The following is a 22,071-nucleotide window of genomic DNA, read 5'->3' on the forward strand; positions in this document are numbered from 1 at the left end:
GTGGTGGAGCAGGACACCAATCCAAGCAATCTGATAGTGCCCAAGTACTTAATTACTGAGTTTTACAAACTCATATAGCTTGTAGGAATTCAGACAGAGATTTGAGAAGGGAGAGGCAGAGAAAGCTTTGTGAAAGAAGCAAAATTTGAGGAAGGCTCAAATTTTACAGACAAAGTTAGAAAAAAAATAAAGATAAAAATCAAGAAGAAAAAGATCACTTTTTTTTTCCAATAGCAATTTTTGGTGGTTAAAAAACATAGTTTGGGGTGCCTGGGTGGCTCAGTGGGTTAAGCACCAAACTCCTGGTTTCCACTGAGGTCACACTCTCAGGATCCTGAGATGGAGTCCTGTCAGGCAGGTGTCTACTCTCAGTGGAGAGTCTGCTTGAGATTTTCTTTCTTTCTTCTTTTCTCTTTTCTTTTCTTTTCTTTTCTTTTCTTTTCTTTCTTTCTTTCTTTCTTTCTTTCTTTCTTTCTTTCTTTCTCTCTCTCTCTCTCTCTCTCTCTCTCTCTCTCTCTCTCTCTCTCCTCCCCACCACTCTCCCTCCCCCCCACTCATGGGTGTGTGTGCTCTCTCAAATAAATAATAAATAAAATCTTTTAAAAAATTGCTTGCTCTGTTGACATATCTAAGCTACCTTTTCTATTTTTTCAGAATATTCTTTATTGATTAGCAAAGTCTTCCAAGTACTTCTCTTATTCTGCATCAAGGTTTTTCGGTTTTAAAAAATGATATTATCTCCTCACTCCACAAACATATGTGCATTGTCAGACGAGTGCAACTAAACTGCTGTGACTTAAAACAAGCTGAGGTATTGTCTACTGTCCTCATTCTACAAATGTGCCTTGTATGGTGAGTTAGGAAAAGGTTTTATAAAGGTTCAGAAGAATTATTCTCCATACAGAATCTCCACTTAAGAATTGTAAGAAGAATCTTGATTAGGAAAAGAAATCTGATTCCAGCCCAATATGCCACTATCTTCATGAGTTGCCAATTTCCTCCTTCCATTTGAAAACCTGTTTTTAGACTTAAAGTTTGTTGCACAGGGAAGTCCTTTCCTATGGCCTATAAAGTTCCTATCTTTATTTCTGGGTAAACCCCATGAAAAAGCTGTTTAAAATTAGATGTGCTGATATTGTTTATAGACTGAGGGGAATGTTAAAAAAAAACATGAATGCCATGAAAGATTAGAAAATATTTTTCCTCCTAGAACAACACATGGAAAACATTCCTGAAGCCAAAATCAGCACAGTTTACACAGCACCACAGCACAACCGCAGGGGGCGCCGGTCACAGTATATACCATCAAATGATGCCCCCTGGGGACTTGCAGCACAGTGACCCATATAAATTATTGGAAGATGCGGCACCTTTTTCTAAAATACATCACAGGGAAGCAAAAGCATTATGTTACCCTGCCCCCTTTCCTTTCAACCTACATTTTCAGCTCCTATGGATCTTCATTATCAGTTGTATCAGATAAAAAAACCCAATGAAAACAAATCTTTGGAAGTCCTAGGATAACTTCACGGCCACATCACATAAAAGAGAACAAGGAAATGGAAGCTTGGCGATCTCATCTCTGCATTTTTATTTCACTTCAGTTCACCAGACAATCTAATTCAATTTTTTTTTTATCATGGTTGGTTCATCTAAAAATCTGCATAACATTTTCCATTGTCTTTTCCAATGGTTTTAGGTTTCCTTGCGAATTCCTTTGAGAATAACAGGATACAAATACCCTTAAACTAGCCCGGGTAAGCTGGAATGATAATATCAGATTCTTGGCATCAGTGATGCTTTGAAAAATTACAGCATTTATTTTGTTTACCCACTTACAGTTCTGGAGGCCCAGAGTGTACTTTCCCCTAAGATTTAAACCAAACATAAACAAGGGTTTACAAAACACAAAGCCAGATTGTACTTTTAGGTATGTCATGTTCTCTTCTCATCAATAGCAATTAAGTGTGTGTGTATCTTTTAAGGAGAAATTTCAATATTATTAAAAGAACCCTACCGGGGGGGAAAATACTGACTCAGGCGAGAAGGAAAGAAAGTGTTGGCACTTGAAAACTCCAAAGCTTGCTTTCTTTTTCCTTCGTGTTCTCAACTACCTTGGAGGTTTAACATATCAAAAATAACAACTTTGATTTAAAATTTCCATCAAATGCAAAGTAAAATACATTAATTTAGTGGTATTTTATGGTAAAACTATAAAGTTCTAGAAAATGGTTTTAATTCTGACAATTATGGTAGAAATTTAACTTTGTATTTCTACATTCTGAAAGAGATAGAAATAACTTTCCAGTTCCCATTCATTCATTCATTCATTCTTTATTTGTTGAGCATATACATTACTATAAATAGTGCTATAGAAGCCAGGTGCATTTAGTGCCTCTGGAAAAAAAAAATCCACTTATACATCTAAAAAAATGCTATCCCCACATGCCCTTCTGTAAGTCATTAAATATCTTTTGCTTTTCCTTCAGTTTGCAAAGAGTAAATTTTGATTTGGAAAAAACTGAATTCTGTTTTATCCTTGACGTGTTAATTTGGTGGTAAGTCATAAGTAAGAATAAATAAATGGTCATGTTGAGTTGCTAAAAGATATTTTAAAAGTTGCTAGTTTTGATAGTACAATGTCAGCATAATTCTCTTTTGGTACTTATTTCCAGTCCACTAATGAGAGTTTAATCAGCATTTAGCCAGTTATGCTTCACTCTTTTGGGTATCTCTTTCTTTAATTTTGATATTCTTTGACAAATGTGTAGATAGTATTGGGCAAAAGAAAATATGTCAAAATATACATTTTAAAAACTGAAAAAATGAATGATGTCTGTTTCCCTTCCTATGCTCACTTTCAATGACAAGGGAAAACAAATTCAGAAAAAAATTACAATAATTTCTATTAACCAAAATATTAAATACCAAAAAATTAAATATGTAATGAATTTGATAATGAATATGATACTTTGTTTCATAAATTCAGGTTATCATTAGGCTAACAGTGAAACATGAAAACATGCATTTGGAATTGTACAATTATGGCTAAAAATGAAAAATTACAAAGTCACACCAAGAGCTGAACTTTTTAAATTATAAATGAAAGCTAATGACAATTATAATTCACAATAAATCGTGGCGTTTTTAAAGAACGTATAATGCAAGTCTTCTGAATTTTATTTATGCACCATTTCCTACTTAATTAGCTCTGGAAAAGGGAGTCAGTTCCAATACAAGAAATGTGACTTAGAATCTATATTAACACATACTAGCCCATCATCAATCAAAAGAAATATGAAGATAATCCAAAAATCCCATTGTGTGTAATTCTGAAAAAGAGATAATGTGTTCCAAATGCTAAAATGAATCAAAAGCTAAGTTTAATTCGGCCTCATCAACAATGTCTTAGTTATATTGGGTAACATGGCTGTACATTTCATTTCATTTACTATTTCTGTACTTCCTGTGGTAGAAACAAGGTGTGTTTTTGTCTTGTTTTTAAAAAAGATAGTGGAATTCAAAAATATACCTGTTTGGGAAGGTGCTTTACCTCTGTAGTTCTTATCAGTGTTGCTAACGTCCGATACTAAAAACTTCCTACATAAACAAGTATCCTCATTTTACTTTCTTATTAAATTTAATTTTTGAGAGGAGGGAAAATAAAAATATTAAAAATAAGTTAAAAAGTAATTAATTAATTAAAATAAATAAGTAGTCAATTGGGACACATGGGTGGCTCAGTTGGTTAAGTATCTGATTCTTGATTTCAGCTCAGGTCATCAGATTGAGCCCTGTGTTGGGCTCTACGCCTGCTTAAGATTCTCTCTCTCCCTCTCCATCTGTTCCTCCCTCCCTCTCTCTCTCTCAATAAATAAACAGATTAAAAAAATAAACTTTGGGGGGGAGGACAGCAAGGTGAAAAGTGTTTTGTTCACTGCTCTATTTTGCTTGGTATAGGGTTTAGGACTTCAAAATCTCTTGTTAAAATACACTTTTCCCTGAATGAATCACAGAAGGAATGTGTTTCTAAATCCATCCACCCATTTTGGTGACAGAAACAAGGTTTCTGGAAAATCGCAGGTGTCAACATCTCAGAGTAGAAATAATGGTACAGACACGTGTGAATATTATAACTAATGAAACTGCTGAGAAAGCATACAGTTGAGTGTGGCTATGCAATAACCTAAAAATCATGGTGTTGTCAGTGATGCAATGATTTTGGGTGAATGATGAGAGGATCACAGGAAGGGGAAGGAAAGAGAGGTGGGGGCTGAATGAGGCTGGAGATGAAGGAAGTTACATCAACCAATCATTATCAGGAAATAACAAAGGAAGTGATGTTTAGACTTCCAGTAGCCTCTCCATCATCATGTTACCTGTCCAGTCAAATGAATAATAAAATGTGAAAGAAATAGGGGTGCCTGACTGGCTCAGCTGGTTAAGTGAACCCGGGGTCCTGAGATTAAGCCCAGAGCTCCCTGTGCAGGGAGCCTGCTTCTCCCTCTTCTGCTCGCCCTGCTGTGCCCTCTTTCTCTCTCTGTCAAATGAATAAATAAAATATTTTTTAAAAATGTGGAAGATATAGAGAAGTTTTCTATAACTGGTCTTCAGGAATCTTAAATAGAGAACATTGATTTAGGAAAGCTGAAATTTCAGGAGTTGCCATAAGGAAAATGATTGAGGAAAAGACTAACCAAGGAGCAGACAATGGAGTGAAAAAAGGGTTTTGAGAGAGACATTTTTGGAAGAGATAGAGTAGTTCTGAATAGCCAGTTGATAAGAGAAGATTTTATAGAGGAGACAACACGACTTCTGAGTTGCATAATTTGCATGTTAGGTCGCAAAACTTTCGAAAATATAATAATATTGCAAATAAAGCACAGGCTGTGACATAAGACTAAGTGAGCTCCAACCTTGGCTGTGTGACGACTTGGATAACTAACATTTCTCATCTTCAATTTCTTCATCTGCAACAGGATTCATCCTTAACCTCATGGGGTTGTTGCACAGATTAAATGAAATAACCAAAGTAAAGTTTTTCATTAAATTGTTCTTTAAGCTACAGTATAAAGATAGGTCATATTTTCACGGTAGCTCAGAGTTTTTGAAGGTACTTTTAATAAACAGATGCAATAGTCAAGAATGATCATATCAGCTATCCTACTTAAAGAGAAGCAAGGAGAGGCTCCAGAGGGCTGCTCTGGGCCTGCAGCCCCCCACCTCTGTCCAGTCCCCTAGCCCCTCCCCCCAGATCTGTGATCTCTCCACTATGCCTTTTTGGGCACTTGAGCCCAAAAGCACTGGACTGGTAATGTTGAACACTGCCATCATCACCATTCTGTCCATCCACTGAAGACACCATTCTGTCCATCCAAATCACCACAGCAACCCGAAAAAATAAAGCAAAAAACTTTTTTCATGTAATGTGAGGGAAATCTGACAAAATCTAGTATATTAATATCATTAGACTGCAGCTGAACTGGAATAGAATAAGGTCCTACAGAGAATCACATGCTTTTCAGTTTTAATTAGTTAATCTTTGTAAAACTTTTAGTACCAGTGACTGATAATCTATTCGATTTATTTTCCTCCAAACTGGGAGTCATCAGCTGAAAGGAAGTGTTACCTTATCAGCAGGAAGCATTAATTCCTGAATTAATGGAATTAATTGAATTCCTAACAAGGAAGAGTTAACAGCTGTTGCTAAACGTGCTTATTTGTGGAGATAATTTAAATCTTTTTCATAAAAAGACTTTTCTAACACTGTTTCTTTTTTTTTTCTTGGTCTAAAACAAGCAAGTTACAAAATTTTGGAATGCACACACAAAAGTTAAGTATAATCTCTGTTCTATCCTCAAGGTTTTGGGTTGTTGGTGTCATTTTTAAATAAAAGATTTCTAATAAAAGCAAACTGTCAATGAAACAGCTCAATGGAATCACAGGCTCAAAGTATTAAATGTGCTTTCTGGGGCAGCCCGGGTAGCTCAGCGGTTTAGCGCTTGCCTTCAGCCCAGGGCCTGATCCTGGAGACCCGGGATCGGGCCCCACGTCGGGCTCCCGGCATGGAGCCTGCTTCTTCCTCTGCCTGTGTCTCTGCCTCTTCCCTCCCCCTCTCTCTGTCTCTCATGAATAAATAAATTAAAACTCTTTTTAAAAAGTGCTTTCTGTATTTCCCTGCATTTGCTCAAATGCAATCCCTTCTTTACTCTTGGCATTTTCTTGAGGTTATATCCCACAAACCAATAGCACTGAGAGGGCTGCCAACATGGAACTGACATGGCCAAGGCCCACCAAGACTGGAAGAAAAGGAACAGAGAACAGGCCCAAACAGGACATTCACATCCTTGTCCTTTAATTTCCAAAGGAAACGCCTGAGAAATCAGGGGTCGATGTTGAAAAGGAGGTGAAAAGCCAAAATACAGTAAAAGAATAAATTTTAAACATAATAAATCATGACGCTCATTTCATTAAAATGATTGATGCATATTTTGTTTTTCTATTATTTAAAATTAGAAATGTTCTCTTCTATAATACCTTGAGAGGTGCCTCACTGCTTAGCTAAATTTGTCCCTGACATGCTAGAGGGCGGCATGTGGAGGCAGTGGGATGGCTAGAAGAAGTTGCCAACAAGGATTCTTCCGGGGGGTGGTGGGGAGGGCAGGTATGATGTAAAATGGCAACCTGGAGCTCAGAAGTGGGGGTTAGTCCACCCTAAGGCAAGACTGAACTATTTCCTGGAGTACAGAGGCCTCACTTCTGTTCCATCTATGAGAGAGCAAATAATATAGTTAAAACAATTTTGAACAGAAAAATTTAAGGATGGGGGTAGAAGGTGGAGGCAGAGAGAAATGTGAGCTCCCTAAAATGGCCAAAGTTGTCCCGAGGTGACTGCAGCATATAGTGGAACCACAAAAAGTCAGCAATTCCCAGTCTGATTTTACCATTTAATTCCCCAACAGTCTAAAAGCAGGTGCTGCTCTCCTGGGACACAGGAGAAAGGCAAATGGTAGGTATCCGTCCTACTAAGAAAAAAAACAAAAATCGGATCACTAGACTCTGGAGACAAGGCCAAAGGTAGAGCCCCCAGAATCCATCTGATTTCAAGGATATGTTCTGACCTCAAGGATTTGCAGATTAATTTTCTGGGAGACTTTGGTGGTTAGCAAAAGCTAGAGCAATCACAGATGAAACCAGAGAAGTCTAGGTAATAAGAAGACCAAGGAATGTGAAATTCTTCTCAGAATAAAGGAAGAAGAAAGAAGACAAGGCATGGTGACTCCAAGAGAGGAGAAAGTTGTCAAAAGCTGCAGAAGCTCCTGTGTCAGGGTAACGAGTGTCCCCCAGAAGTCACATCCACCTGGAATCTGTGAATGTGACCTTATTTAGATACACGGTCTTTGCAGACGTTACAAACTTACATGAGGTCACATTGGATTAGAGTGGCTCATAGGGAGAGGGAAACCTGGACACAGACACACAGAAGGAAGAAGGCCACCGAGGATGGAGATCGAGATTGGAATTATGCTTCTAGAAGCCAAAGAAAGCCAAGGATTGCCAGCAACCAGCAGAAGCTAGAAGAGGTGAGAGAAAGTTCTTCCCTAGAGTCTTTGGAGGAATGGCCCTGCTGACACCAGAATTTTGGACTTCTAGCCTTCAGAACTTTGAAAATAAATTTTTGTTGTCTTAAGCCACCGTATTTGTGGTATTTTTGTAACAGCAGCCCTAGGGAAGCTAATCTACCCCCATTGTTTTCTTTATAGACAGGGTCGCCAAACTTGAAGACAGGAACAAAACTATAGCCACTCTGAGTGTAATATCTGAAGGAGTAAGGGTTTGTAAGCTCTCCCCACTCCTCATGTTAATTGCTTCCCATTTATCACATTGAGGTTGAGATAATGTTTGGTTAAGGATGATAAGCTTAGAAGATAGAGTTGGTTTCAGTCTGTTTGGGCTGCTATAACAAAATACCACAGACTGAGCAGCTTGTACACATCAGGAATTTATTTCTCAAAATTCTGACAGCTGGAGAACTGAGCTCAGGGTGCCCACATGACTGGGTGGAGACCTTCTTCTGGATCACAGACCTCATATGGCAGAGGGATCTCTCTGGGGCTTCTTTTATAAAGGGCCTAATCTCAGTCCCCAGGACTTCATCACCTCCCAAAAGCCCCATCACCTCCCAAAAGCCCACATCCTAAAACCATTGCCTTTGAGGTTAGATTCAACACAAACATTAGACTCTTCAAAGTCTACTGTTGAGAAAGCTACAGACTTAGGGCTCAGTAGCACAATAGAAGAAACACAAACCCAAGAACTAAGGATAAAGATTTTTAGCACTGAGTAACCAGTAAGAGTTTTAAAAGTTTCCTCTTAAAAAAAAAAAAAGTTTCCTCTTCTAGGAGGACCTCATCCCAGGTCCAGACTTTGAGATAATCACTTGTCTGACTGATGTCCATACAGCACTGGATATGGAGTAGAGTCATTTGTTTTCAATGGTAGGGACAAAAAAAAAAAAAAAAAAGGAAAGAATCAGGCCTTACCATGAAGTTAGTGACTTGGAAAATAGAGGTGAAGAGCTCAAAATCAGTTCTGTCCATAGTTACAAAATGACTTTTAAGTGATTATATAAGATGTCATGGAAATATTCAAAATTAAGATTATCATAGTTCTCTCTGAGATATCCTGAAGCTGACTATTGAAGTTATTTCACCTTAGTACCCCATTAAAGAGAAATGAACCCAATGGAACCATAGCTGGAGACTTTTCATATAGTTTAAATTTTAATTTCCTGTATGTGAAAGGATAATAATATTTCATTTTGATCCAGAGAAGTGCAGCCAATCACATCATCTTTTCATTTTGATTAACTATGTCCTTTCTCAGCCTCATCTACTCACTCTGGCTAAATTAAACAGTGATTCCTCAGTGACAATTCTCTGCTGACAATTCAGAAGAAGTCAATCACTCAATCTCTTTCTCTTATGAATTTTTACGTTAGCAAAGATTTCTGAACAAAACATATAAAAATAGTATAAAAATATCTTCTAAGGAAATGAGATGAGACCAAGGCAACTAGACTAATTTCTCCCAAAAAATACATGTGTAGTCCTGCCTAAGGCTACTAAAGCACTTTTATGAAATCACCCAAACAGGCAAAGACTGAGAAAATGTGTTCTCTTGATATTATTTCCAAGTTCAACACTCACACTTCTATTTAAAAGTATTCATTCTAATCCTACTTTCTTTTGATTTAATTGTTTTGGCCTGCAGTATCCTTATAGGGAAAGGCTCGAGAACCTCCCTGCATGGCTCTGCAGCACACCCCACTGTTTCCTTCCCTCTCCCTCCCCAACCCCCCCCCCCCCCGACCTTTCATCCACAGCCAGGGTGCTTCATCTCAACAAATGGACAGATGTGTGAGGGAGCACGTTGCAATGCTCATGTCCTCTAACCATCCAAGTTCTGTCCATGCCTGAGCCACAGGATCTTTTTCTGTGGTGAGACCAGGGGTGTAGGCTGCTCTCAGGGCAAACACTGCAGGCATCTAGCCAGCAAGGTCATTTCCTTGAACCAGGGCAAAACTTTCTGGGGCTGGGCTCCTAATTTAACACAATCAAGTGCTCCACTCTATTGTTGACCTTCACTCAAGCCAGTCCATTTTGGGAACAACTATCCTGTCACTCTTCACTGCGACAAAACTCCTGTAAACTAGTTTGAGTAACAGATTAGATGATCTCAGTGGTCTATCCCAGCTCAGAAGCATAGGATTCCATCAACCCTATGTAGCATCTCCAAAGGAAGAGCACTTTATAAATGAGGAACAAAGCAAATTCTGTGTGGAAGGACAAATAACATCAGCTATTATGAACAAATCATTTGCTAAGTCTTGTGCTTTTTCCCATTACTGCTACTTGAACCTAAAAAAGAAGGAATTGTGTAATTCAGTGGGGAGACCTTAGAAACAGAATAGTATTTACTTGGGAAAGATGGCATATGTTCATTTTCAAATATCCATTATCCTCAGTGGGAATTTAGTTACATAATCCCCTGCTATAAACTCTGACCATCTCTGCATTGCAGTTTAGATTAGTCTCTTTTGCAATGAAAAGTTGTGGGGAAAACTTACTTGCTTTTGGGCAGAGTGCAGCTCTTTCAAACATAGGCTTTGGAGTTCTACACCACACGGTGGTTTTGTGTCCTGATTCTATCACTTGCTGAATTTCTAAGTTTAAGGTTACTTAACTTCTCTAAGACTCCTTCCTCAGTGTTCTTGTCTGTAATGTGGGGATGATGATGCTTTATTCAGAGCATTATTGGACAAAACATGAGACAATATTTAAAGAACTAACCAAAGGGCTCAATGCATGTATCATTTTCTAAAAAGATGATAATATCAACATTTTCAAAATAACACCAAACATTTTAAAAATAATTATTTGGTCCAGTAATAATAAATGAGATGTCAATTAAATTAATGCACCAAGTATTTAAATCATATTTTCATTTACTCCTTATTTAGTGATGTGGCTTATTTTTATCATAATTACTATCTTAAAATAAATTTAAAGTTACATTTAAGTACTGAAATCTATATTATTTAGCTTGTAAATAGTAGGTATAACTAGGAGAAAAAAAATCAGGGACAAATCTATTAATGTCATTACATGTATAGAGAATATAAAATTCTATTAAATCTTCTAGAATGTAGTTACCCTCCTACCTCAGAGATCCATTCTTTGCTGTGTGAGTCAATGCCACTGAAGCTGGCATTAGTTTCTCTGAGTACATAGTGGCACACAAATAAAACAAGTCCTTGAATAAATAATGTCACAGACAAATACGGCAGTATTTAAATAAATGCTCAAAAAGGGAAGCCTCTGGGGACAAAAATTAGTGTTCCACATTGAACACTATGTTTGTTCTGTGTTGGTTTAGTCATTTTTGGCTGCCACAAAATTTGAAACTGCTAAAAAAAAAAAAAGTGTGGTTTCTTTTTTCATGTTGTATGAAGAAGTGTGGAATCCCCTGGAAAGTATGTGCAATATCTATCAGGGATGTTGTTGCTAGGGAATAAGAACACAAACAGAAGATTTCAAGAAAGCCCTTCATTTGGTCCAAAGCTCAAGGACTATTACAAATTGTGTAATATATGATTTGGGAAGGTCATGGCTGTTTGGGAGTTATTATTTTTTTCTTTTTATAACTGTTTCAAAGAGTAGCAATGGAAACTGAACTTTTTCAAACAGTAGCAACATGGGAATTAGGATGCAAGTCTCCTAAAAGGCCCTCACTGGTTGCAAGACTTAGAGCCAACGTTAAATGAAGATCAACTGTGTGTATGTGTACTTTCTGTTGTCAAGGAGGCAAAAAATGTCAGGATTTAGCTTTCCCACTCATTCTGAAAGGTCTGCATATGTTTATTGCTGCCTCTGATTACTTGGACCTTGCTGGAAAAGTTCTAAAGCCAATGCAGAAAGAGGTGCATGATTTTCTTGGTAAATTATTAACCCAACTTTACAAATATTAGTTAATTTATTAATAGATTATTTAAAATTGCATCATCCATTAAGAGCTTCTTTGCAAAAAAGATACAAGTGAGGGACACCTGGATGGCTCAGCGGTTGAGCGTCTGCCTTCAGCGCAGGGCATGATCTCAGAATCTGGGATCGAGTCCCACATCGGGCTCCCTGCGAGGAGCCCGCTTCTCTCTCTGCCTGTCTCTCTCTCTCTCTCTCTCTCTGTCTCTCATGAATAAATAAATAAAATATTTAAAAAAAGATACAAGTGAGAATTTGCCATAAATAAAAATCAGACACAGTATCACAATGCAGAAATCGATGCTTTGGCTCTACATGAAGACTGTGCTCATTCAGTCTCCATGCCCAAATGTTTGCTGTATCACAAAGACAAAAAGTTCAAAATAATCAGATAGGTTGAAGTGGCCAGGATAAGCAGGATAGGATATAACATGTATAAATGTGAAAGAAAGCCTAGTCAGTGTTTAGGGAAATAACTTTTAACTTAAGCAGAACTAATGTTTCTTAAAAGCTTCTCTTTCACTAAAATTTCTACCCAAACAGAACAGGATTTCTTGATCTTATATCACACTAAAGAATAAAACAATCACAGGAGTATGTTTTTACCCAGTTGTCTTTACCAAGAGATTGCTTACCGACTTACTGAACAGAGGGCACATTCTTGATCATCAATGAGGCTATTTTAAAGGCAGACTGGGACAGGTGTTTTAACACTCTTCTCTCTGCGACATTATATCTATCACCGCCTAGCAGGAAGTAACTATGAAAGCAATTCGTCACCAGCAGGAGAACAGCCTCTGTCTGACATGAGGACCAGACGGTGTGATTCACATCCCGGCCTTGTGAGCGTGCTCTGGATCTTTGCTGACCACAATTCATAAAATCACTTTCACTGCGAACATCATACCTCCAGATGGTTGTGAATTTTTGCATCGTGCAGAGGCAAGGCTCAGGACAGACAACAGGAAATAAAACCCAAGTTCTTCCAATGGCTCTACCAATTAATCTCTGATCACCTCTCCTGCCGCAATTCCCTCATTCCTTGGAGCTCAGTGTTTCCCAACGGTTTTGGTCATGATTGACTTTCTGGGGAAACTTCCTGGATATTTTTTCCCAAGTTCTCTCCCACGGGATGCTAACATTATACATATACTATATGTCACGTATGATACATATCTGTGCTTTATTCATTAAGTACAAGATTTTTTTTCACTCTCCTAAGAACTAATTTTCATGCCCTTGGGGTTGACATTGAGAACATGTGCTTCAGCTGAAATCCTTGCTCGTTACAAAACTTTGGTGCCATCCCAAACCTCCCTGCTTCTACCTAGAAATGTCTCTCTCCCAGATATTTGTCTGACTGATCAGTTTTTGTTCATTCTTTAAAACCCAGTTCAAGTATCAAAGCTGTTTGGAGAGACCCTCAAAGTCCCTCAGGCTATCCTCCTTCTCTTCCGCTCCCACAGCATCACAGATTATGGATTTATTTCTACAGTTGGTTTATTTGTCTGTTTCTTCTACTAGATAACTAACGCAATAAAGTCAAGAATGCTGTCTCCTTCTCTTTTATGGGCTGAGTTTTCTCCTCTAAAATTCATATATCGATGCCCTAAGCCCCAGTACCTAGCATGTGACTATATTTGGACATAGGGCCATTAGAGAGGTGATTAAATCAAAATGAGGTCCCTAGGATGGGCCCTGATCCAATCTGGCTGGTGCCCTTGCATGAAGAGGAAATTGGGATACGTGAAGAGATACCAGGATGTGTGCTCACAGAGGAAAGGTCATACGAGGACATACAACAGAAAGGGTGCCCTCTGCAAGCAACCAGAGAGGCCTCTGGAGAAACCAAACTTGCCAATACCTTGATCTTGGACTCCAGGCCTCCAGAACACGGAGAAATAAATTTCTGCTGATTGAGCCACCCAGCCTATTGTCTGTTCTTATGGCTACCAGAGCAAACTGATATACTCTCTATATTCTCAACACCAAGCCCAGAACCCAGTAGTGGAAAAATATATATGCTGGTTGGTTGGTAGGTTGAATGAATGAAAAACATGTTCTTTGAAATTCCTACTTCCAGAGGCTATGTGCAATCACTATAACATGATGAACACTTGCAAGCAATCTGTTCTTTGGAGAGCAAGCCCAGATCTCCCTAAAGAGCCAAGTTTATCCACCCTCCCACCCGAGGAGGGATGACCCAGCATTCACATATGAGGCAAATACATAATGTTATTACAAAAGATAAAACCTTTGTCCTCCAAGGGTGAACCTCTCAGAAATCCCAGTACACACCGTCTAAGTCACAAAAGAAATAAAAATTACCAATAAGAAGGAATTCCCCTGAAAGAGCAAAAGTAAACAAAGACTACTGAGAAGACCATGGGGGCGGGGGGAAGAAAAGTAGAGGGAAGGTCTAAGAGAAACATTGCGGACCCCATGGAGGTCCTTTGCCAGAGCTCTAAAAATATATTTTCTAAAAGCCCTTTCATACATACAGTGCTACATGTCCTTAAGTACTCAAGGAGGCACCGGCTCCTGTTCAAACGAAGCCAGCTATGGAGGATCTCCATAAGGTTTTATAAATGGTCTCCCTGGCCGATTTCCCTCAAGGCTTGAGAAATCTCATTAATGGCTAAAAAGAAGGTAAAATGGAACCAGCCCCCATTCAAGAGGCTGATGTCATGTATCTTCCCAAAGAAAAGGCCACACTTTCCTTTGTGAAAACCCAGGGTGACATCACCTCCCGATCACATGCCACTTAGCCCTTCCCCTGCTATTCCCAGCTGAAGGGTTCTCTCCCTTTGCAAATGTCACTCTTTCACTCACAAAGCTCCTTGACCTTGTTTGTATGCTGGGTCCCACTGCCTGTGAAAGAGAGGGCCTCTGGGGGGGGAAGGCCGGGAGAAGCAAGGGGTGTGCACAGCCAGCTGCGGGGGGGGGGGGGGGGGTGGCTTCTATTCACACAGTTTGCGGAGAGTTCTATATTCCCGTCACCAACCCAGATGGAGGCCCCCGAGGCCGAATTCAGCCCCTGGACAATGCTGTCAACACTGAATACTGTGAACCGTTTAGCCAGGCAGGGCAACTGTGGCTATTTCTTTTCTTTCCAGAGTGGGATTCTCTTTGATGGTTTGCATAAAGGCGAGGCAGTGCGGTTTAATCTCACATCTACAGAGCTTCTTTAAAAATGGGCCCACAAATAAAGGCTGATTGTACATCCATGTTCTCAAAGCAAATAGAAGATTTGTGCAGTTGACAAAGAAGCACATTTTGAAAACAGGCTTATTTATTAATTGGCAAAATAAATGAAGTGTGGGGTGGGGAGAGGGGGATTGTCCCTCAGTAGTGATGCTCAGGAAATGATGCCAGCCTGGATTCTGAATTCTCAGTGAAGAGCTTTTGGAGTTCTTATTGCACACTTCGGAAAAGAGTTAGGGGGCAGGGGGCAGGGGGGGCAGGGGATGAGTGCCTGAGATATCTCAAATGAAAAGAGGCTAGAGGTTTAAAGGCACTTCCTTCCAGCCGGGGAAGGAAAAGCAACATCACTGCAAGGGGCAGGCAGGGTGTCCTGGGCCCTGGCCTGTGATCCTCACCCAAAGACAGGTCTGGAGGGTCTGTGCAGAGACGAGCTTCTTGAAACCACTTCGCCTCCACATGCGCGTGTGCATAGGCTTGTGTACTCAACAATATGCCTATTATACTATAACACTGAGACTAGTTTTTCAGTGTGTTTTGGATTTTGTATTTGTTTGCTTTGTATTTATTTGTATTTTGTGTTTTAGTGTGTATTTCGAATCCCGTGGCATGCCAGGTTGCTTCAGTGCTTCCAGGTCCTACTAGTACTCCTCTCCTTAAAATCTCAAGGATTTACATGAAAGAGAGGGTGTGGCCTCTATCCCTGCCTGTGCCCCTAACTGCAAGGGACTTGAGTGACCAGAATGCTCTGGCTATAGCTCAGCTCTCCAGCCCCTCCGGCACTCCTCCCTTTGACCTTGGACACCAGCCACCCTGGGTTTGGGGTGCCTCATACGTAGCCTGCTTTCTCCTACTATGGGGATCTTCTTCTACTGAGAATCCTTCTCCTTCTCCTATTGGCCTATGTAATTCCCTGTTACTCTTAGATTTTTAGTTCATAGGCCGAAAATTCTCATCCTCATGCAGGACTTCTCTGACCTCCCATCTAGATCAAATTCTCTTTTATGTGCTCCTGTGGCCATTAGCACACTTTTTATTTTATGTTGATTTGTGAGTGTATTGCTTGGTGGCTACTTCTCACAGACACCTGTAGCTCTATGAAACCAGGAACCAGGCCTGTGGGTGAGACTCACACCCTGGCTCCAGCCTGAGCACAGTACCTGGCCCAAAATAGCTTCTCAATATCTGTGGGATGAACACATGGGTGACTGAGTCAGATTTATATCTTCTGTCCATCTCTGCTGGGTAAGAAGCAGAAGAACCTTTCCCATCAAAGACCTCTTCCCTGACCCTAGTCTATTCGGTTGGCCCCTCTTCTCAGGCTACCTCAAGTTAAAGATCAAGTTAAAATGCAGAGTAGAAACTCTATGTACATGTAGCATTGTTTATAGAATATGATAGTTAATTTTGCACAAATCTAGACCCTCACAATCTCCTTCCAGAAGGTTCTTCCCAAGTGTAATTTAGATACAGTGGGCAGCACAGAGTAAAAAAAAAAAAAAAAAAAAAATTCAGCTCTGTCCCAGCTGGCGAAATTTTGTTGTACAACTCAGATTCCAAGCTTAGCAAGCTTTCAGCAATTGGGAGAAAGTTATGAAATAGTAAACAGGAAAAGAGAATAGACAGTGTCTTTGACCCTCCCAAAGAAAGACAGATTCCAAATAGAACTGGTTAGAAAAAAATTCTCCCCAGAAAACCACTCTGAGCTTTCAGCAGAGGATTCAGACACATCTCGCATGTTGGTTGGGAGAATCCGGTGATACGGTAATCCAGTGTAGCCCATAATGACCATGAAATTGTCCTCCTCAGTGTGGGCTCGTAAGGGGGATAGCTAGAACAGCCTGGGAGGCTTCAACGCACCACCAACGCAGGTGGACACAACGCACCAAGGAGAAGGGTATAGGGAGCAACAGAAAAAATCACTGCTCCTAGATGCTTGGTAGAATTACTCAGGGAGATTTTTTTAATTAGCAATTGTCAAGGTCTCACGGAGGACAAACTGAATCCTATCTCTGAAACTTGAAACCTGGGCATGGATTCTCTCTACAACTCCCAGCAATTCCAATGTGTATCAAGGGCTGAGGATGCTTCCCTAGGCCCTGAGCCTGCGCCTCCTAGTTAGCATTTCTTTCTTTCCACTCTTCCATCTCAGGAAAGTGCTCTTCCCTTTGGATCTCTGAAGCACTAAGTTATTAGCTGGTATCCTCCTGACACTGAGAGATGGAGGATATTATTCTGCTGTTAGTACAGGGAGCCCTTGGAGCACCCTAGAAGCTTTCTCTAGTCTCTAGAGATGCTGTCTTTCTACCATTTTATGTCTCCAGACTTAACATCTGCTCTTGCCTTCCTCCTCAAAGTATGGTCTACAGAGTAGAGACGCCAGCATTACCCAGGAGCTTTTTAGAGATTCATTTAGGATTCGTGGGCCTTACCTCAGCCCCCAGCATCAGACTATGCATTTTAACAAGATCTTCAGTGATTCACATGCACGCAAAAGTCTGAGAAACATTGTCCTGGAAAAATCCACAGCCCTTGAAAATCTGGGTCATTTCTCAAGATGCTCCTGTTTCTGCAAGGTTTTTTTTTTTTTCCACACTCTTCTCTAGTTGCCTTAGAATCATGCCATTTCTGAATCACAGAATACTAGAGATGGACTGTATTACACAGATAGATCAATCCAGTCCCTTCACTTAACAGGTCAATAAATTCACATTTCAAGGTTAAATCTATCCACTCGGTGAAGAGAACAGGCCAGGACTCTCACAGACTTAATTATCCTAGCTTGTTCACTTTGGGAATTTATAATCTGTATTTCAAGCTATAAGTAGCTCTGTGGATTACCACTGAATATTTTTAAATACTGAAAGCCCCATACTTGTATTTGAACAGAAATACACCCAGTCTCCAGTTCATATTAGCAGGACATCTAGCATTCTTAAGTATATAATAAGGGCATTCACTTCTGAATAGTGCTAAGATTCATATAATAAATGGACCATGATTTCAACAAGCCTCCAGAGTCAAGCACAATACATATTTATGTGTGCTCACCTTGGGCTCACTCCTGACTTTGACAGTAGGGTAACCACTCAGGTGTCTGTGTGATTCCTGGTATAATTTTGCAATTCCACTTCTCTTTCAAATTGATTGAAACATACCACTGAAGACCTTGGTTGAGAATTGCCACTATAATATTCACAAGGAATGTGTTTTTTAGGTGTGGGAATCACTCGAGGAGAGTGGTTCTCAATCTTTAATCACCAGGGAGATTAGTTAAGAGACCAATCATCAGGCTTCCATAGGTCCAGGATGGGGCCCAGAAATTTGCACTTTTAATAAGTGCCAGGTGATGTTGATGTTGCTCTTCACCACATTTTGAGAATCCCTTCTCTGGGACCTACTTTTTTAGACTAGGCCACATGAGGTCAATTTACAAGTTTCATAACTCTTGTTACACATGAATTTTCATTCTCAGAGGGATGATTGATTTATCCCTACCTGCTTTCTACACCACCAGTTCATAGGTGGGTGCTGACATGCCCCCAACTCTTTTTGGCAGGTACAACACATGCCCTGGCTCAGTGTGAGCTCTCTACTCCTGCTGCCCTCTCAGCCCAAGGTTTCCCCTGCCCCTTCTTTCTTGAAGCGTATCTCATCCTTGCCCTTTTACTCCTACCTCTGCCATTCCTCTTCTGCTAATGTCAGAATAAGCTTTGAATCTCATTCTATTCCACTCCCCCCTGGAGACTCCAGTGCCACCTGGCAATTTGCTTGCCACACCCAGGTATAGGTCTTGAGACCAATAGAAATTTCACTCTGCTCCCCTCTTTTCTCTTCAGCAATTTATCGTTGCAACGACTTTAGCAGCAATCTAGGTCTTGTCCTCTCTTAACCCTACCACAATTAACTCTCCCAGAGCCACCAGTATCTGAGGAAACGTTCCAAGGTTTAGCGTCGGATTACTACCCAGGTTCCATTATTCATGGGTGGTGCTGTTTCCAAAGAGAGAATGAAGACAGGGATAATTCTTAGTCGAATAGCAACTATCAAATACAACCAAGATCAGCACAGGGCTTACCATGAATGAACCACTGCATTTGAAATCCTTTCTCCTGGTGACCAACACCATCGGTGTAGAAGAGCACTTGAAGCTTGGAGCCTGTGGTGCTCCCTGTAGGCGGCATATCTGCTCCACAGTAGCGCCCCATCCGCCTGGGGCCGTCATAGAGCTGAAATCAAGGAGAAACTTCCTAAGAAATTTCACATGGTTTGTCAGATGGGAAAAAGCAAAGTCTGTTCATGCAGCAAAAGCTGCTCCTTGGCTGAAAGGTTAAGGGTAAATCTGCTGAGGTGGTTTGAGCAAAGGAGCCTTACATAAGAATTAAAATAGATGATTATATAGAGAGAGTTTTATGGGCGATTCCTAAGCCCAATAAATCTGGAAATCCAAATATTAATGTTGGGTTTTAGGTCAACCTAGCAAGTTCCCTCGAAAGTAAGAACCAGGCACAGAATAAGGAAATGGTGGGCAAGATGAGATGAGCTCACAATTAATGAAACCTGAGAGATGCTCAGTGACTAGCAGTCTTACAATTGTAAGAGGAATATATTTTTAAATAAATACTAACTATAAAAATTTCAGCATTTTAGAAAGCTGTGTAAAAGGTAAATTCAAAAATTAATCCCACTGAGGATAACTACTCTTAAAATTTTGTTAATACCAGAAATTTCTCTTGCCAATGTTTTTTCACTTGTTTATATAGGTACATATACATGTGTCCAGGTGTATATGTGTGTGTATAATTTCAGGCTACACAATTGTGTTCCCAGTTTTTCTCTAAGCATGTCACTCAGTAGTCTAGGTAAACATTTTTTTTTTAAAGATTTTATTTATTTATTCTTGAGAGACACAGAGAGAGGCAGAGACACAGGCAGAGGAAGAAGCAGGCTCCATGCAGGGAGCCTAATGCAGGACTAGATACCAGGACTGGGTATCTAGGATATACCAGGATCACGCCCTAGGCCGAAGCCTGGGGCCAAACCGCTGAGCCACGCAGAGATCCCCCTAGATAAACATTTTTAATGACAAAAAAAATTCTATCAATACTCTGTTGTAGTTCATTTAGGACATTTCCACTTTTTTTTTTGACAATATGAGTATTTATTTGATATTTTGAATATCCCTCAAAAAAGATTCCTGTAAAGGGAATGAATCAGAGAGTATAATCTTTCATGGCTCTTGATATATATCATTAAATCTCTTACCAGAAAGTTTATATCAACATATCCCCCACTAGCAGCTCACTGAAATGGTTCTTGCAGGGGACTTTGGCAATTACGACTACTATTATGGTTAAAGCTGATGCTGACAGGGAAAATCTGTTTGATTTTGTAATTGTCTTAATTTATGTTACTTTGAGGTTGAAGGTTTTTCACGCTTATCGGGCATTTATATTTCTTCCCTTGAAACTTTTCTGCTGAGGTCTTTGCCCACTTTCCCACTGAGCTATTTGTGCATCCTGTTGCGTACCCTTTATGGGCCTCATTTGCTAATTTCATCAGCTACATACCTCTAAACTAAAAAAAAAAAAAAAAAAAAAAAAAAAAAAAAAAAAAAGCTTCTCTGCCATATCTCTTCAATCAGGAAAGATAATGACAATCCAAAAAGATTGACTCCTAGTGACTCAAGCCATTGTATTTTCTTTTAATCCACTAATATCTACATTACTGTCTACTTTGCTCTAGTTACCTTGGAATGAACTGTCCATCACAACAAAATTGAAAATATTTGGTTGTAGGCTAATGGATTTCCTTGATTATTCTCTTATAGAGTATACATATGTAAGAACATGTGTGTGTATGCTTGCATCTGTCTGTAAGTAAATGTATAATCTGGATTCAATACATTCCAAATTGACAAAATTATTATTATTTTTTGAAGATTTATTTTAAAGAGAGAGAGAGCTCCACAGGTGATAGGCATGTGGGGCGGAGCAGAGTCCCCACTGAGCACAGATTTCCCCCCCCACCCCCACTCAGGACTGGATCCCACCACCCTGAGATCATGACCTGAGCAGAAATCAGGAGGTAGACACTTAAACAACCAAGCCACCCAGGTCCCCTGAGCAAACTACTTTTATTTACTGAAATATTATGATATAAAATAGTGTTTGAAACATATTGATTGGAACATGGAATAGTTCATCACCAAATTCTACAATGCACCCCCAGGGAGTAATCCCAATAGCTAGTCATAAATTAGTTTTCCTTTGAAACCCCTCAGCTTTTCACTTGTGCTTCTTTTGTAAAAATGGTCACATTCCCTTGTATTCAAGTTATGGGCATGTGTGTCCTATCTCCCCGACCGGACTATGAGTTTTCTTAGAGCCCAGACCCCCCTCTCCTAGTCTCCTGTCTCATTCAGGCTTAGCCGGGGGCAGATTCCCAGTACATCTTCAATGAATGAACACAATAGTTTCCCCCACAACTGCATTGATTTCAATGGGACTTAATCTGCACTATTACTTGAATCCTGCATAGTTAGATACATATTAGGGTCTTTCAGTCCTAAATTTCAGTGTGTTTCTTTTAGGCAACAAAGAGTGTGGCTTCTTTGTGGCTGCTTTCTAGAAGGGGCAGCCAGGGTCTTGTTCAAGGCCATAACAAATTAGAGATTTCTAAATCTCTGCCTGTCTCTTGAGCTCTCAAAACTAGCTGCTCATCAGGCACCCATGTTTATGATATTTGGAGGATGGTCAGCAGAGATTTACAGAGAGACACTCAGAAGTCTGTTATATAACTCACCCTTAGTAAACCTAAGCATTTTAAGCAAGTGAATCAAGATTAAGTTTATTTTTCAGGCTTATCACTTCAGCTTCCTTTTGATTTGTTTACTATTGTGCTGCTTTGGCTAGGTATATTTATTAGCAAGCATCTGTCTAGATAGTTGACAGAAGCCAAGATGAGGGAGCAAAAATGAGAGAAAGAATAAAGCAACACATAAAAAGAACGGGACAACAAAAAGTCCTTCACTTTTCTTGGCAGGTCCCCCCATCTAACGCAGGCGGAGGTGGGGGCGGAGGTCTATGCTCCACTCTGTTTCCTTCTAAATTACTGCTTCGCTGTCGCTTATTTATCCCAGCTTCAGAGTTTTTATTAAATGCAGTGTACCAATTCCAACCCAAAAGTAATTAATACAAAAATAAACATACTGTTCCCAAGCAGAGGTATAATAAGCAAGAAACACTCTACTATTTCCACTCCAGAAGGCTCATTCTTAACTTTGGGTTGTAGTTCAGTGACAAAACTTTAATCATTTCATCTTTATGCA

General features: G+C 39.8%; 1 protein-coding gene across 1 annotated transcript in view; it reads right to left on the bottom strand.

The window, feature by feature from the left end:
* Positions 1 to 22,071, bottom strand: part of CUBN (cubilin) — a 259,424-nt gene that overhangs the window by 149,272 nt on the left and 88,081 nt on the right. Inside the window, exon 28 of the mRNA XM_055332630.1 lies at positions 18,820 to 18,970. Coding sequence (XP_055188605.1) covers positions 18,820 to 18,970 — 151 coding nt within the window. The remainder of the gene's footprint in view (positions 1 to 18,819; positions 18,971 to 22,071) is intronic.

The sequence above is a fragment of the Nyctereutes procyonoides genome, unplaced genomic scaffold, assembly GCF_905146905.1.
Source record: "Nyctereutes procyonoides isolate TBG_1078 unplaced genomic scaffold, NYPRO_anot_genome, whole genome shotgun sequence".
Taxonomy (NCBI): Eukaryota; Metazoa; Chordata; class Mammalia; order Carnivora; family Canidae; genus Nyctereutes; species Nyctereutes procyonoides.